The following is a 17,779-nucleotide window of genomic DNA, read 5'->3' on the forward strand; positions in this document are numbered from 1 at the left end:
ATTTTTTGTTTCAGATTTGTTAATCTCTTTGATTTTCAGAATTCTATTTTAGTGTTTTGTTCAGATATTTTTATTTGTTACTTTTATAGATATTTTAGTTTTGCACACAATTTATTGTTCTGTATTTCTCATTTTTGTTGATGAAAGTACATAGAAATACACATTTTTCCCGGGAGGTGCTTTGACTCAATCCCAAAAGTTTTGGTATATTGTCTCACTGTTGTCATTTTCTTTGAAATCATGTATTTCACTGATTTGTTCTTAGATCCACCTATTCTTAAGAATTAAATTATTTAGTCTCCAATTATTTTTAATTATTTCTTTATTGAAAATAATTTGTATTGTACAGAAAGGATGCATTTAATATTTCTGCTTTTCAGCATTTATGAGGTTTTTATGGTCAGTTTTTATGAGTGTGGCATACACAACTAAGAAATAGTTGTAGTCAGTTCTGCTATGAGATGTACACATTTTCAGAAATGCAACACACTATGTAAAATTCCACAATGCAAACCAGAGCTTATGGGGAAAATGGGTTTAGAGGCACAGTACTTCATCAGTCTCACAGACACACACACACACACACACACACAAAACCATAGGAACCTAATAAAAATGGTACCTCGGTTTTTATACATGTTAAATGGTTAAGAAATAAGCAATAAAAATGGTAGCTGTCCCTGGCCTTCTGTAAAACAAATTGGACAAGTGTAAACTTCAGGTATTGGGGTCTGGGGAGGAGACTTCCTAAAGTTCAGACCAGGCCTCCTCCACCTATAGCTCTTACTGTACCAGGAGATGTACAAGGAATATCGCACTTTGCCTTTTTTAAGGCAAAGGATATGATGTGTGCTTGTGGAAATGGGCACTGGAAGGGCTGCTGCTTGTGAGTGATTGTGAAGTGGTATATGCAATTTTGGGCATTCTTGTTGCTTCTCTTAGAAGAAATCAAGCAGAAACACACATGAAATTCACATGCTCAAAATGTTCTCCAAGATATCTGTCATGTTGAAACAAATTCATGTTTTTAAAACATGAGTTATAGAAGAACTGACTGTATAATCCATTCTATTTTCAATCATATTCAGATATTATGTCTAACTTCCAAAATTATCTTCAGGTCCTTAATGTCTTTTTTGCTTATGTTTTTGTAAGATTGGTATAGGTATGAGTATGTTGTGGGGTTGTCAACTATTGTTTTACTATCTATTTCTTCCTGCGATTTGATTAACTTTTCTTTTAAATATTTAGATGCTATGTCATTTAGTGCTTATATATCAAGTTTTGATATTAATTGTTTATATAAGCATAATGTAGTTTCCCAGTTTTAATCATGTCTGTTTTTACTCTTGCTTTGTCTGAGATCATGATTGCTGTCCTTTGTGGTAGGAGCAATATCCTCCAGATTTAATGTAATTGGCTCTACAGATGAAGGCTTGGGCCATTGATAGAACATCTTGGTCACCTGAGTACAGAAATGGCCAGGACATGAGGGGGTGAAGTTCTCACAAGCTTTGGACTGAGGACTGACAAAGGGTCTTGCGGCAGAATTCTGTTCAGCTGAATCATCTGTAGCCCCAGTTCATTCTGAGCTTACATTCTTGTGACTATTTTTTCCAGCTCTATGTGACTCTTATATTAATCTCCTTTTACTTGGCCTTACTTCTAATTTCTTTACATTTAAAAAAAAATCTAATTTGGTTAAGTTCTTGTGAATTCACTTGTCTCTTTAAAAACAAATCCCTTTTTTTCTTATTGGAATTGTTTCCTTTTGTATTATAATGTAATTGTAATAATTTGTATTGTATCATCTTCAGAATTTCATTCTTGAGTATCTCCTATTCCTCTTGGCCTAACTTACCCCATAATATTTAAGTTCATGAGTTTTAAGTCTTGCTTTGTTTAAAAAATAAAAAACAACTTCATTCATTCGTTTATTTTCAAGTTTTTACTATGTGTTCTTCCCACTTCCCCTTCCCCCAGTTAAACAATTAAAAAATATGCACAGTTCAGCAAAACAAATTCCCACATTGGCCATATTCAAAAAATTATGTCTTATTCTGCAGTCCATTACTTCTCTGGCAGGAGGTTGATGGTGTATTTCATCTTTAGTCCTCCAACATTTGGTTTATTGTTGCACTGATCAGAGATCTAAAATCTTTTAAAATTGTTTTTTTCTTTATAATGTTGTCATTGTGTAAATTGTTTAAGTTCTGCTCACTTTACTTTGTCAGTTCATAGAGGTCTTCCCAGTTTCCTCTAAAAGGATCTATTTCATTATTTCTTATGGTGCAATAATATCCCATTATATGCATATACCATAACACTCTTCATTAGTTGAACACTTCTTTAGTTTCCAGTACTTTACTGCTACAAAATTTCATAGAGAGGCAGATTTAGGCTTGATATAAGGATAAAATTCCTAATAATTAGAATTATTCGGGGCAGCTAGGTGGCACAGTGGATAAAGCACCAGCTCTGGAGTCACGAGGACCTGAGTTCAAAATCCAGCCTCAGACACTTGGCACTTACTAGCTGTGTGACCCTAGTCAAGTCACTTAACCCCCATTGCCCCACCAAAAAAAAAAAAAAAAGAATTATTCAAGGCTAGAATGGGATGGCTGCCTTAGGACATAGGTGACTTGGTTCCCTTTCACTTGAAGTCTTCAGGGATAGGCTTGTTGAGGATATTTTAGAGGGAATACTCAGTTGGTATGAGTTGGACTACCAATTAATAAACATGATACAGCCCCTCATCACTTCACACCTGGACTGTTGCAATAGCCTACTGGTTAGTCTGTCTACCACAAGTCTCTCCCTACTCTACTTCACCCTCCACTCAGCTTCCAAAGTGATCTTTCTAAAGTGGAAGTCTAAACAATTACTCCCTCCTAGTTCAATGGCTCTCTTTCACTTTTAGGATCAAATATGTAATCCTCTGTTTGATACTCAAAGTCCTTCATAAACTGTCTTCCCTCACTTCCAGTCTTTTTATATCTTGCTTCCGTTTACATGTTCTGTGAACCAGTACCACTGGATTCCTTGTTCCTCACACAAGGCATCCATTTCCTGACTCTGAACATTTCCACTGACTGTCCCCCATGCTTGGAATGCCCTTCCTCCTTACCTCTTCTTCCCAAATCACACCTTCCACTAAAAGCCTTTCCCATTCCCTCTTAGTTCTAGTGTCTTCTCTCTGTTGATTATCTCCAGCTTCTCCTGTCTATAACGTGTTTGCACTTAGTTGTTTGTGACTATTATACTGTGAGCTCCTTGAAGATGGGGACTACCTTTATACTGCAGTGCTTTGGTAGACACTTATTAAATGTTTATTGACTGATAGAATATTTGAGAACAAGTGAAGATGTAGAATAAAAGTTTCAGTTGAGATTATGAGTATGTGGTCAGAGGAATTGGTTTTGTGCAGGTATGTGATGATTAGGAGAGAGAAAACCTGTGTAATGAGAAAAATGGTTTCTTTGTTATAAAAATTTCTAAATATAAATCCAGAAGTCCTTTTTTTGGCAGTGGTTGGGGGGCAGGGAATGGAGGTGGGCAAGGAGATCTTCCCATTGATCATTTAGATTTTCACTTAATGGTAATTTTAAAATTTTAGTTAATAAAGACTTGTAAGCATTTCATCCATGGCTTTCAGAGATTTTATTGCATGAAATAGCTTGTCAGAATGTTAACTAGTTTTCCTTTTTCTCCTCTAGAATCTACCTGCGGAAAAAGACAAAGGAGACATGAACTTCTACAGTCAAGCTTCCTGACAAGAAGTTGATGTATAGAAGGACAGAACTAACAGGAACCAGTGAGCAAATTTCTGATAACCGTAGTCGTCTTTTCATTCTTGGCAAGTGGAATTTGCCATCTACAACCACAGATTCCTATTGTTTACTTTCAAGTTGAAGACAAGATCAAATTCTACAAACCAGACCTCATCCAAAGCAAAGAGATATTTTTCTACTCTTTTGTGGAAAGCAAAGAAATTACAATGTCTAAGAAACAAAATCAAAAGGGTAAGATTGCATGTGGACATAACTTGTTCAAGGTACATTTGTGGATTAGTAACCACTATCAAATTCTGAAACTATTCAGAAGCTATACTATTTGTTAATGCTTTTATATATATATATATATATATATATATATATATTTTTTTTTTTTTTAAGTGAGGCAGTTGGGGTTAAGTGACTTGCCCAGGGTCACACAGCTAGTAAGTGTTAAGTGTCTGAGGCCAGATTTGAACTCAGGTACTCCTGACTCCAGGGCCGGTGCTCTATCCACTGCACCACCTAGCTGCCCCTAATGCTTTTTATATTAATAATTGTGCTTATATAGTTCTATAATTTCATCTTTCTGTTATTATTGCTATGATTTTAGTAAACTACTTGTTACCTTTCTTTGTGAAAATCAGACCATAGATCTTTGTTTACTAAGATCTTTGTTTACTAATTGCCTAAAAATGATTGATTAAAATAGAATATTCTAAGAAAAATCAGAAAAAATTCTACAGTTAGGATTTTTACCAGAGTGAGATTTATTTCTTTATACATTTATCATGTAGGGGTAGCTAGGTGGCACAGTGGATAAAACACCAGCCCTGGATTCAGGAGGACCTGAGTTCAAATTCGGCCTCATACACTTGACACTTACTAGCAGTGTGACCCTGGGCAAGTCACTTAACCCTCATTGCCTGGCAAAAAACCCAAAACCAAATTATGATTAATGTAAGATGGGGTGGCAGAATCATTGCATGTTTTGAAAAATGTTTTTTAATTTGAATAAGGAGTAAGCATTTGTCAGAGGGATGGAGGCAGGGTACCCACACAAGAAAAGTAAGAGCTTGTATTTACAGGTCTTGAGGTCTCCTTGGAGACAGGCAATGGAGCAGGAAAGATGCATTTTTTTAAAGTCCTATTGCTTTGGAACTGTCTGTCCTTTTGTCCAGCAGGAATCAGGCAAGATTAGGAGCAAGCTCTATAGGGATGTGAGATATAAATTGGATATTAGATCATAAATCTACCCTACTTAACCTTTCCCTTAATTTATCTCCCAGACTAATAAATGGAAGAAGCTTCTGGTTTTCTAGATAGAGCTTTTATTGTATGGTAGTCACAAGGTGATGTTGATTAGAAGGATAGGAAAGTAGAAATACAATACAAATCGTCTTAAGTCTAGGATTAGTCTATATTCTGTATAAAACTCACCAAAAACCGAAGGCCACCTTTGGGGAGAGAGACTGAGTCAAGCGCGTGCTGTTAACCGAGAGCCGGGCCGAGTCAAACTCCAGTCCGCGTCTGTCTGTGCAGCGCAGCCAGGAGACCAGCGGAGCAGGAAAAAAGGCCCCACTTCCATTCTCTCCTTGCCTTTTAAGCTCGCACCCCAGAAGTCGAGTGTTCAGCAGGCAATCTGGCGTGCGTCGCAGGCGGACTGGTGTGCGTAGATGCTGTTGGTCTCCTCCCCAAAAGGGTGGTCCTAAAAAAAACTGGCATCTCTCCATTATCTAACTGACTGTTAAAACTTTTTACCACAGGGAATAAAAGGTTGGTTTTGCTTTTTGTTTTTTGTTTTGTTGTTGTTTTTGTTTTTGTTTTGTGGGGCAATGGGGATTAAGTGCCCAGGGTCACACAGCTAGTAAGTGTCAAGTGTCTGAGGCCGGATTTGAACTCAGGTCCTCCTGAATCCAGGGCTGGTGCTCTATCCACTGTGCCACCTAGCTGCCCCCAAAAGAGTTTTGATCATGTAGTTCCTTACTAAAACTTCTCTTGAATATGCATATATACAAACTTTAAAAGAAATTTTATACTGTTAAAATTGTTGCAACTTTAGTGGATAAAGCACTGGCCTCAGCCTCAGACACTTGCCACTTAACTAGCTGTGTGACCCTGGGCAAGTCACTTAATCCTCATTGCCCTGCAAAAAACAAAATTGTTGGAATTTAATCTATTCACAGGGAAATGACAGGTATATAATAAGTTATTAGAGATCTGTTCTTATTCATTCGATATTTTAGCATCTATTATTATTTGTAAGGTATCATTCTAAATTTAATTCAGAACATTGTTTGAGGTCCAGGTCTTTTGTGTTGGGTGAGGAAGAATCTCCTTTAAATGTTAACTTGCTTATTTCATACTTCATTTTTATTAAAAAATTTAATTATTTTTTTCAAAAAACTGGTCTCATTTTGGAAGGAATCTGAACATATCTGAAATCTGCTTTTTCAGGAATAATAAAAATGGCCAAAAGAAACTGACTTTTCTTCTATGATAAAATTTTTCATATCAAATGTTGATTTTTTTCAACATTTGGTATCCCTTTGGTCATCACTAATTCAATTTTCTTTTGTCAGTTATGCTAGAATCATTGTGCAAGATGCTTTTCTTCCTGCAAATGGAAAAGTGCCTTGTGCATTATTTCCCAGAGAAAAATTCAGTATATTTAGTGGTTCCCTTTTTAAATTAAGTACCTTATTTCTTCACATTTTAGTTAGCATTTATAAAACATTTGTTATTGAAAAATTCTATCAGCAGCATTGAGTGTTTAAATTTTTTTTAAAATTTATGCCCTTCATTGTAATTTCCCACTCATTTCCAAATAGATCCCTCCCTCTTCCCTTCTGCAACAAACGATCCCTCCAATAAAATTTTTAAAAAGAACGAGGAAGAAAAAAACAGTTAGCAAAACCAGTCAGTACACCAATTGTATTTGACAGTCTGTGAAATAGTTCATACCTACCTTTGCAGTGAAAGGAAGGAGATTCATTATTTCACTTCTTTTACAGGTCTATACATAACATTTATTGCATTCAGTTTTGTTTTTTCTTTCCATTTACATTGTTGTAGTCATCATGTACATTATTTCTCTGATTCTGCTTACTTCATTTAGTATCAGTTCATATAAGCCCCCTCATATTTCACTAGATTCTTCATATTCAGTGTTTGTCAGGGTAGTGTGATTTTTCTGTCCTATTTGTTTACTGTAGTCTGCTTAGCCATTCCTCAGATGATAGACATACACTTTGTTTCCTATTCTTTGCTACCACAAAAAAGGAGAAGAATTGAGTATGGATTCATTCTTTTTTTGGATGAGTACATTGCAAGCAGTACCTATGAAGAAAACCCCTAAAATTGCCTTACTGCTGATCCAGATGGTCAGATAGGTTCCCCAAGCTGAATTTTTTTTTTATTCCAATGTTTGTTTTCCATGTTTGGCTAGGTCAGTTTTATTTGGGATATTTATTATCATATTATTAGTAAGAACTGAATAGGAATCATATACCTGTCATAGTACAGACTCTATGTTTTTTAAAACCATAATCACACTTGAGGTACTGGGCTAATGGGATGTGAGGTGGGAAGAAAAAAAATTGATCAGAGACAGTTATGGAACAAACAAGTCTAAATCATTTCAATGCATTATCTGAGAACCAAAAAGTATGATATAGCCTAACATTTTTGGGGGGAGGGTGAGGCAGTTGGGGTTAAGTGATTTGCAAAGGGTCACACAGCTAGAAAGTGTTACATATCTGAGGCTGGATTTGAACTCAGGTCCTCTTGAATCCAGGGCCAGTGCTCTATCCACTCCACCACCTAGCTGCCCCTTACCCTAACATTTTAAAGGCTCTATTATTTCACTAGGTGTTTTTCTCTCTCCGTTGCTACAAGGTATTCCTTTTTATCCTCTATAATTATTATCCAAAAAAACTTCTTATTTATCTGCTAGAGGCTTTACTATAGGCCTTTTAACATTTTGTGGGTACCATTACAGAGTGGCCCGTTTTCTTTTCTGAACATGTTTCCTGAATGATATTCCTTACCCAATGTACTGAATTTAAGTCATAATTTTTAATTTGCCATAGCTTTTATACTCACTTTGTATTTCCCCATTGCGCTTTGGGTTACCACCAGTTTCAGTTCTTCAAAGATTATGTCATTCATTATTGGTAACTATACAAGCCTCACTGGGAGAATGCTGGTGTTAAAAGAAATTTTTTTTATGTGCAGCTCAGGGTCATTTAAAAACATTGCATGATTTCCCAAATGGAACCCAGCCCACTTTCTTCTTCCTATTTAATTCTGGACTTGCCTCATTGTTCATCTTCACTGCCCATCCAAGATATATGTGGTGATAGACTAACTCATTGGAAAGAATATGATAAATATATAAAATATTACAATTTTGTCTACCCATTTATATAATTAATATTACAAGCTTGTCCACCCATATATATATAATGAAGAATTTACTCTTTTGCCTCAGGTTCTCTTAGAAATATCAGAGCTACAATTATTTTAATATAAGCTAAATAGATCTATTAGACAAAATATCTACAAGTAGTTTGGGTTACTTATCCCATTTACATGATGATATTCTGAGATGTGGGGGGGTTTTTGTGTGTTTTTTTGGTGAGGCAATTGGGGTTAAGTAACTTTCCTAGGGTCACACAGCTAGTAAGTGTTAAGTGTCTGAGGCCAAATTTGACTCCAGGGCTGGTGCTCTATCCACTGTGCCACCTAGCTGCCTCTGACATTTCTACCTGTGTGACCTTGGGCAAGTCATAATCTCCTAGAACCATAGTTTCCTCATCTTTACTCTAAGTTCTTTTCCAACTCTAGATGCACAAACTTATAACCATTCTCCCATTTGATAGGCTTTCATATAATTGAAAGGAAGTATCATATTCTGGCTGAGCCTTTATTTCTCCAGACTAAACGTTCCCATTCGTTCAGCCATCTAACATGGATTCAAGGCCCTTTTAATATCCTAGTTGTTCTTCTCTAGATGCTCTGGCTTATAAACATCCTTCTTAAGAAGTGGTGCCCAGAATTGAATGTAGTACTACACATATGATTTGATTATGGCAAGGACCATTACCATTTGATTACAAAGGGACCACTGTTCCTTATTTCTCAAAGCTGTGCAATGTAGCCCAAGACTGCATTCATTATTTTTGCAGCTTCATTCCACTGCTGACTCATAGAACTTGCAGCCCACTAAAAATACCCAGATCTTTTCCAGACAAACTGTCATCTAATTTCCCTTATCCTGTCCTTGTGAAGTTTATTTTTTTAAAACCTAAATTTAAATTTATCTGAATTAAATTTTATTTTATTAGATTCATCCCAGTTCTATAGCCTGTCAGGATCTTTTTGGAGCCTGACTTTGACATCCAATATGTTAACTATCTCTTCTATCTTTTTGCCATCTGTAAGTTTAATCTATACCTTTATTAAAATTATTGGCAGAAATATTAGATAATGTAAGGCAAAGCAGAAATAATCCACTACAGAGCTGTTGAATTGACATTAAGTGATTAGCATCTACTTTTTGAGCCTAGTTATTTAGTCCTGTATCCTGCTAGTTACAAGTTATTGATAACTTATCAATCTTGTAACCTAAGAGACAGAGAAAAATGAAGAGAAGTAAGAATGCACAGAGAAGGGGGCGGCTAGATAGCACAGTGGATAAAGCACCGGCCCTGGATTCAGGAGTACCTGAGTTCAAATCCAGCCTCAGACACTTGACACTTACTAGCTGTGTGACCCTGGGCAAATCACTTAACCCCCATTACCCCGCAAAAAAAAAAAAAATGTACAGAGAAAGGCCTGAAGCTTGGGACAGTATCTCCTTCATCCTTGTAGCAGAGCTTAGCTTTAACATATTCAAGTTCAAAATCAAGAAATAGTCTGGGAAAATAAGCAAAAAGCAAAAAATAGAACCTGATCATAACAAGTTATTATGGTAACAGGGAAAATCAAGACACAAACCTAGAAGACAAAGATGTCAAAGCAGCTATAAGCAGAGTCTCAAGGAAAAATATAAATTGGACACAAGCCCAACAAGAATTCCTGGAAGGGCTCAAAAATAATTTAAAAAATCAAATAAGAGAGGTAGAAGGAAGAATTCTAAAAGAAATGAGACATTGCAAGAAAATTATGAAAAGAACAGTTTTATAAAAGAAGCATACAAATACTGAAGAAAATAGCACCTTAAAAAAAAAGAATTGGCCAAATGGTAAAAGAGACACAAAAATCCATTGGAGAGAAGAACAGCTTAAAAAGCAAAATGACCAAATGGAAAAAGAGGTAAACAAATTTACTGAATAAAAGAATTCCTTAAAAAGCAGAATTGGTCAAATGGAAAAAGAGGTACAAAAGCTCATTAAAGAGAGTAATTTCTCAAAAATTAGAATTGGGCAACTGAAAACTGATGACTCTGGGGGACATCAAGAAACAATAAAACAAAGTCAAAAGAATGAAAAAAATAGAAGAAAACGTGAAGTATCTGATTAGAAAAATAGCTGACATGGAAAATAGATTGAAGAGAGATGATTTAAGAATTATTGGACTACCTAAAAGCCACAATAAAAAAAAAATAGCCTAAACATTATATTTCAAATTATCCATGATATCCTAGATCCGTAGGATAAAATAGAAATTTAAAGAATGCATTTGTCAGCTCCTGAAAGATCCCACAGTCAACAGTTAAAGAAATATCATGCACAAATTCCAGAGCTCCTTGGTCAAGGAGAAAATATTGTAAGGAGCCAGAAAGAAACAATTCAAATATTGTGGAGCCACAGGCAGGATCACACAGGATTTAGCAGACTGCATGATAAATGAGCAGAGGACTTGGCATATAATATTCTGGAAGGCAAAGGAACTAGAATTATAATCAACAATAACCTATCTAACAAAACTGAATATAATCCTTTGAGAGAAAATTGATATTTAATGAAATAGAGCACTTTCGAGCATTCCTGAATAGAAAATTTGCCTTTTAAGTGTAAGTAAGACTCATGAGAAGCATGAAAAGATAAACATGGAAGAGAAATCATAAGGGAATCAATAAGATTAAAATGATTCCATTCCTGTATGGGAAGATGATAATTATAACTCCTAAGAACTTTATCATTATTAGGACAGTTAGAAGGAATACACATAGAGAGCTTGAGGTTTGGTTGATTATGATGGGATGGTTTCAAAAAAATAAAACTACTGGGTGAAAAAGAAGAATGCACTGGGAGAAGGGGGGATAAAGAGGAAGAACAGGGAAATTATCTCATAAAAGCATGAAATGAAGAGCTTTTAAAATGAAGGGGAAGGAGCAGGTAGGTGGCACAGTGGATAAAGCACGGGCCCTGGATTCAGGAGGACCTGAGTTCAAATCCAGCCTCAGACACTTGACACTTACTAGCTGTGTGACCCTGGGCAAGTCACTTAACCCCCATTGCCCAGCCCCAAAGGGGGGAAGATGGGGGCGGTGAGCAATGCTTGAATCTTAATCTCATTGGAATTGGTTCAAAAGGGAATAATATACACAAAGAGTTGTGTATAGAAATCTATATTACCTATAGTGAAATATGAGGGGAAGAGAAGAGAAGGGAGGAAGGAGAACTGGGGGCAGCTAGGTGGCACAGTGGATAAAGAACCAACCCTGGATTCAAGAGGACCTCAGACACTTGACACTAGCTGTGTGACCCTGGGTAAGTCACTTAACCCTCATTGCCCCGCTCCCCCAAAGAGCATCAATAAAATTATTTTAAAATATTTTTTAAAAAAAAGAAGGGAGGAAGACTGATAGAAAGGAGGGTAGATTGAGGGAGATAGTGGTCAGAATCAAAAGAGGAACAGTGTAAAGAAGGTGAATTTTGGTATAGTTGATGGATATTGAGGTGACAAAACTTATATTGAATGGCCTTATTCTTTATAGACAAAGGGAGATTGGGTTATTTCTGAGATTGAGAAATAATGATGGGACTCTGACTTTGAGAATGGAGAAAGCTTTGAAAATTTGTCATGAGAAATATGCCAGGGAATCATTTAGACGTAGAAAAGCATTATTGAATAACATCCCAGACCCACTTCATTCATTCCACAAAAATTCATTGAGTTTTTTATATAATGCACATTTCTTTTTTAATCTCATTTTTTATAATAAACATTTTTATTTAAAGTTTTGAGTTCCAAATTCTATCCCTCCTTCCCTCGCTGAGGTGGTAAGCAATCAGATCTAGGTTATACATATGCAATTATGTAAAACATTACAATATTAGTCATTTTGGATAAGAAAACTTAAATAAAAGAAAAAAATGAAAGAAAGTAAAAAATGGCATGTTTCAGTTTGTGTTCAATAAATATCAGTTCATTCTTTGGAGGTGGATTGTATGCTCCATCATTAGTCTTTGGGATTGTCTTGAATCATTGTATTGTTGAGAATAACTAGGTCATTGACAGTTCTTCATAAAACAGTTTTATTGTAACTGCATTACATTCTCTTGGTTCTGCTCACTTCACTATACATCACTTCATACAAGTCTTTCCAGGCCTTTCTGAAATCATTCTGCTTGTCATTTTTAATAGCCCGATACTATTCTATCACAATCATATACCACAACTTTTTTAGCCATTCCTCAATTGATGGACATTCCTTTGATTTCCAATTCTTAGCCACCACAAAAAGAGCTGCTTTAAATATTTTTGTACAAATAGGTCTTTTTCTCTTTTTGGGGATATCTTTGGGATATAAACCTAGCAGTGGCATTGCTGGATCAAAGGGTTTGCACAGTTCTGTAGCCCTTTGGGCATAGTTCCAAATTGCTCTCCAGAATGGTTGGATTTTTTCACAACTCCACCAGCAGTGGATTAGCGTCCCAGCTTTTCCACATTCTCTCCAACATCCAGTATTTTCCTTTTTTGTTACATTTGCCACTCTATAATGCACCTTTTTATAAGAGAGGTACGTGTAATTTAGTGCCTATGCCAAAAGTATTTCATTTCCTGAGTGTAGGAACGATGATGAAATGTTGTAATTCTCTGTATTTGTTCACTTAAAATTAGACTCAGTCATTCAGTTAATTTATTGTTGTTGTTCAGTCACTTCAGTCATGTCCTACTTTCTGTGACCCTATTTAGGATTTTCTAGGCAAAGATACTGGAGTGGTTTTCCATTTCCTTCTCCAGCTCATTTTACAGATGAAGAAACTGAAGCTAACAGGGTTAAGCGACTTGCCCAGGGTCACAAAGCCAATAAGTTTCTGGGGCTAGATTTGAACTCAGGAATAGGAGTCTTCCAGATGCTAGGGCCAGCACTTTATCCATTGTGTTACCCAGCTATCCCAAAAAACATTTAGTGTTTGGGGATACAGATACAAAGAATGAAAAAATCTGTAGAATCACAAGAAGCTTCTATTCTCATAGAAGAGACAAACATATGTATATATATGTGCATGTACAGACAGAGTGAGAAAGATGGATTTACTAGCTCTGTGACCTTGGGCATGTCGCTTAATTTCTTTCTGCCTTAGTTGGCTCAACTGTAAGATCGTGATAATAAAAGCACCTACCTCCTAGATAGTTATTTGAAGTGTGACACAGACCACCCTTGCCCCAGGTGTGTTCTGTCTCACTCCTCTCCCAGAATCTCCGGTTTCCTAAAGAGAATTGGAGGTGTATTCAAGGTCTCTGAAACTGTCCCCAACAATGTTGTGTCTTCAGTTGTTGGTGGGAGTCCTGCTATACCCCATTCCCATTTAGCCACCAATGATCACGTGAACTTTTATGCAGAAATAATCACTCCAAAAGTATAAATTTATAAATTTATTTACAAATTTATAAATTCATTCCTTTGAACAAGTAGGAGTTGCATTCCCCTTCCTTTGCACCACTTCTGTTTCTGGAGAGGAGAAGGGGATTACATTCATATTTTAGCTCATTTTCAATAGAATGTACAATCCCAGTTCCAAACCCTTATTGGCCTTGGGTCCCAGGCACCCAGGCTTCTCTGAGCTTTCTGGCTGCAGAATCCTACCTAGATTCCTGACTCTAAGGTTGCTATGGCTCAAACTCCTGGGTCAGATGGGAATTATTATTATTATTTTTTTTTTTAGTGAGGCAATTGGGATTAAGTGACTTGCCCAGGGTCACACAGCTAGTAAGTATTAAGTGTCTGAGGCCGGATTTGAACTCAGGTACTCCTGACTCCAGAGCCGGTGCTCTATCCACTGCGCCATCTAGCCGCCCCCAGATGGGAATTATTGACAGCATCTGAAACTGAGAAGGACAAAAGAAACAGAACAGAGACAAACACACCCAAGTCCATCTCTTGGAGACTGGGTAGAAGAGAGCAGGGGAAGAAAGTAAAAAAACACAATAAATCAATAATCAATAAACAAAAAATAAATCAAAGGTATTTCCTACCTGAGAGAGAAGAAAAGTGGCTCAGCAGATTTAGAGCATAGCTTTTAATTTTATTTCTAAAAAAATAGATCTTCAAAAAAGGGAATAACATTATAACAGGACTACAAAAAGAAGGGAAGCAAAACAGAATGTAAAAAGGTGGCTTAAACCAAGATATTTGTATGACTGAGATGTTTGCCTTACATAATTCTCCAAAGGTACACCATTCCATCATTCTGAAATTATATCTTCAGTAGTTTAAAATTTAAAATTTGAGAAAACTCATTCCTTTTATAATTCTTGTGCTGAGGCCCAAACCAGAACTCATGATGTGGTAAGTTGTTAGCAAAGATTTTTTCCATATATAACGTATCTTTAAATTGGTTTTCCTAACTATACATCAAATCGATGGCAATGATGACTAGGCCAAAACAAAGAACACCCATAATTCTATAACTAATAGCTAATCTTTTGGGGGGGGGGTGAGGCAATTGGGGTTAAGTGACTTGTCCAGGGTCACACAGCTAGTAAGTGTCAAGTGTCTGAGGCCAGATTTGAACTCGGGTCCTCCTGACTCCAGTTCACTGTTCAGTGTCCCTTTGGAATCGGGTTCACAAAATTGTGACAAACATTTGTTAATTCTTCATTAAGCCATACTAATCACATTAAGTATTAAGTATAACTTTTGACAAATGGTTAATTTTTCTAAGTATACTCTTGATTATAGCCCAATTTGAATAGGGTTTAAATCAGGTGAATTCTCAGGCCACATCTTGGATACATTTCTTAATCTTTTGTGATGTGTAGAATAATAAATACACGGCCATGATGCAGTACTCTATTTGGGAATTTCTGTAATTTTGAAACAGTTTTGCCTTCTATATGTCAATTGATTTGTCAGAGTTCATAATTTCTTTATTGGAAACGAGTTCCAGAGCCACTAGCAAGTTTTAAAATTCCCATACATTTTTGGGTGTATTTTACAGCTTGATGAAGATATCCAGATCTTCTTAGAGGTTCATGTGGACATCTAACAATGGTTTTGATGTAATGTTGAATGAAGAAACAACCTTCATCAGTTAAAAAGGCCTTTTCTCAATGTTAGGTCCTTCAGTCTTTATGTTGTCTTGCCCATAAGAGGGTTTTTTTTTTTTCCCTTCATAGCAACTATTATCAGCCTTAAACTGGTTTTCTTCTTGTTCTTTCAAGTTCAAGAAACTTGTAACACATTGTAATGGAGGTACAACTTCCACAGTTTCTTTTAAGGACTGATTTGTAGCAATAGTTTTCCAATTCTTAACATTGTTGATTTTCAACCCCACTTTACTTTGCCCTTTAGTGAACCTGATCCTATTTTATTGTGGTCTTGAATGATCCTTTAAATGCTTCACTTCACCACACCAACAGCTGCTACAGTATCTCAATGTCTTTTGTACTTTTCCCTGAAGTAATTATCCATTCCTTAAAAAAAAAAATCACAGAATTAAAAACATAGTAAAAGAGAGCAATGAAATGGATATGACACGGGCAGCTAGATGGCGCAGTGGTTAAAGCACTGGCCCTGGATTTAGGAGTACCTGAGTTCAAATCTGGCCTCAGACACTTGACACTTACTAGCTGTGTGACCCCGGGCAAGTCACTTAACCCCCATTGCCTACCAAAAAAAAAAAAAAAGAAAGAAACCAGCTCATTCCCAGTTTCATCTGGACAGGCTAGCATTAGTAGAAACACTGGCATGACAATTGCTGTCAGAATATGTTTATCAAAATTACTACTTGTTCAAAGTAATTGCAATAGCATTGAATGATTATGTTCTAGAATTCTGTTGCTTTTTCTTTAACCTAGCAAACTTCTCCTCTCAACAGTTAATATTATTTACAAAGAAGTAGTGAAATCTTAATGTCACATTAGTACAAATCCTGTTATTATTTTTATTAGGAAATCTTTGGTGGAAGAAAGGGAGGGTTGAAGCAATTTTTGAAAGAGGCACAGAAAGGAAATTTGGAAATATGATAAAGGTGAAAGGGCATCATAGACTCTTTTACCCTCTTATATATCATTTATTTTTATTTTTCAGGGTTTGTTACCACATGTTTATGCCTTTGTCTGACAACTTTGTGTGTGTTGGTGCTAAAGTATTAAGACAAAAATTAAGCTTTAAGACAAAACACTCAGGTTGACTGACATCTTTTTATTAATTTAAGTACAGCTTTTTTTTTAGTGTCTACATGGAGACATTGTGACAGGTACCTGGAAGCAATATTGGTAATCTAAGCAAACTTTTGGCCAGTGTCAAATTATCATTACAACTTTCAAAAAAAATGAGTGAGGAATAAAAGATCTTTATTTATTTAAAAAAAAAAAAAACCTTTGCATTATCATAGCCTAATGGAGATGTCGGGATTTTATTAGCTCTAGAAACATGTAATTAGGGTTGACCTATTCTTTATTGTGCTTTGAAGCAGAATGATACCCAGAGAAGAGAAGGGAAAATAAGAAGTATTTGTTAGTGTTAAGAGGAATGTCAAGGCAGTCTTTTAGGGTTACAAACTGAAATTTTTCCAGGCCTAAACTAAGTATTAAGTTAAAGCTCATTTGGAACTTTCTGAAGCACTGGAAGTCTAGGGTGTATTTTAATCTCTATCTAAAAATGAAGATTTAACCAGATAGAATGAGATATAAAAGCTGAGGAGTTTTAGAGAATTTCCTACTCTACCTGAGCAGAGGATTTCAAATTTTAAAAAGGGGTAATAATGGACAATTAGCTTTTTTTCTTTTAAAAAGCACATTCTTCTTTGACCTCTAATGCTGATATAGTACCTAAAAAAGGTATTTTGTAAAAGTATAGCTTCTTATTTTCAGACTGATTTTCTAATTTGTAATTATCTAGGTTTCATATTTTCCTACCTGCTGATTTTTTTTCCTTCACTGCTTATTTCCTTTCTTATAAGGTAGAGATAACCAGGTAGAAGAAGGGAAATTCTTAGTTTGCCATTGAAAGATTTATTTTTTATATTGTCCCAGTTATCCATTACTACATATAAATGAGAGTTGACATCTCAGAACAGCAATTGTTTAGTACTGCAATTTTCTAATGGCATAAAATGTATCATAAAATATAATAGATGTAGTAGTAGCAGCAGCAGCTAGCATTTATTTAGCACTTTAAGGTTTGCAAAGCAGTTTACATATGTTGACTCATTTGATCCCCCAAACAACCCTGGGAGGCAGGTACCATTATTATCTTCATATTCAGATGAGCAAACCCCCCAAAAAAAGAAAAAGAAAAAAAAACATAGAAAAGCTAAGTGACTTGCATAGGATCCCACAGTTAGGAAACATCTTAGTCATGATTTGAACTCAGTTCTTCTTGACTGACATGGTGCCAATTACTAAATAATTGATGTTTATATAGTACTTTAAAGTTTGCAAAGTATTTTACATATACTATCTCATTTGATTATCACTATAACCTTGTGAAATTTATGCTTATTATCCCCATTTTGTAAATGAGAAAATTGAGGATCAGTGAGATTGTAACTTGACCATGTTAACAAGCTAATACATGAAAGAAGTGGTATTTGGACCCAGGCTTC

General features: G+C 35.8%; 1 protein-coding gene across 5 annotated transcripts in view; it reads left to right on the forward strand.

Moving 5' to 3' along the window:
* The window catches only part of SPATS2 (spermatogenesis associated serine rich 2), a 153,130-nt gene that overhangs the window by 46,144 nt on the left and 89,207 nt on the right, over window positions 1–17,779 (forward strand). For all 5 annotated transcript variants that reach the window (XM_043968368.1, XM_043968369.1, XM_043968367.1 and 2 more), the window contains one exon: window positions 3,717–4,022. In XM_043968368.1, the coding sequence (XP_043824303.1) occupies window positions 3,998–4,022 (25 nt within the window). In that variant the 5' untranslated portion in view covers window positions 3,717–3,997. The remainder of the gene's footprint in view (window positions 1–3,716; window positions 4,023–17,779) is intronic.

This window comes from Dromiciops gliroides, chromosome 5, assembly GCF_019393635.1.
Source record: "Dromiciops gliroides isolate mDroGli1 chromosome 5, mDroGli1.pri, whole genome shotgun sequence".
NCBI classification, from domain to species: domain Eukaryota; kingdom Metazoa; phylum Chordata; class Mammalia; order Microbiotheria; family Microbiotheriidae; genus Dromiciops; species Dromiciops gliroides.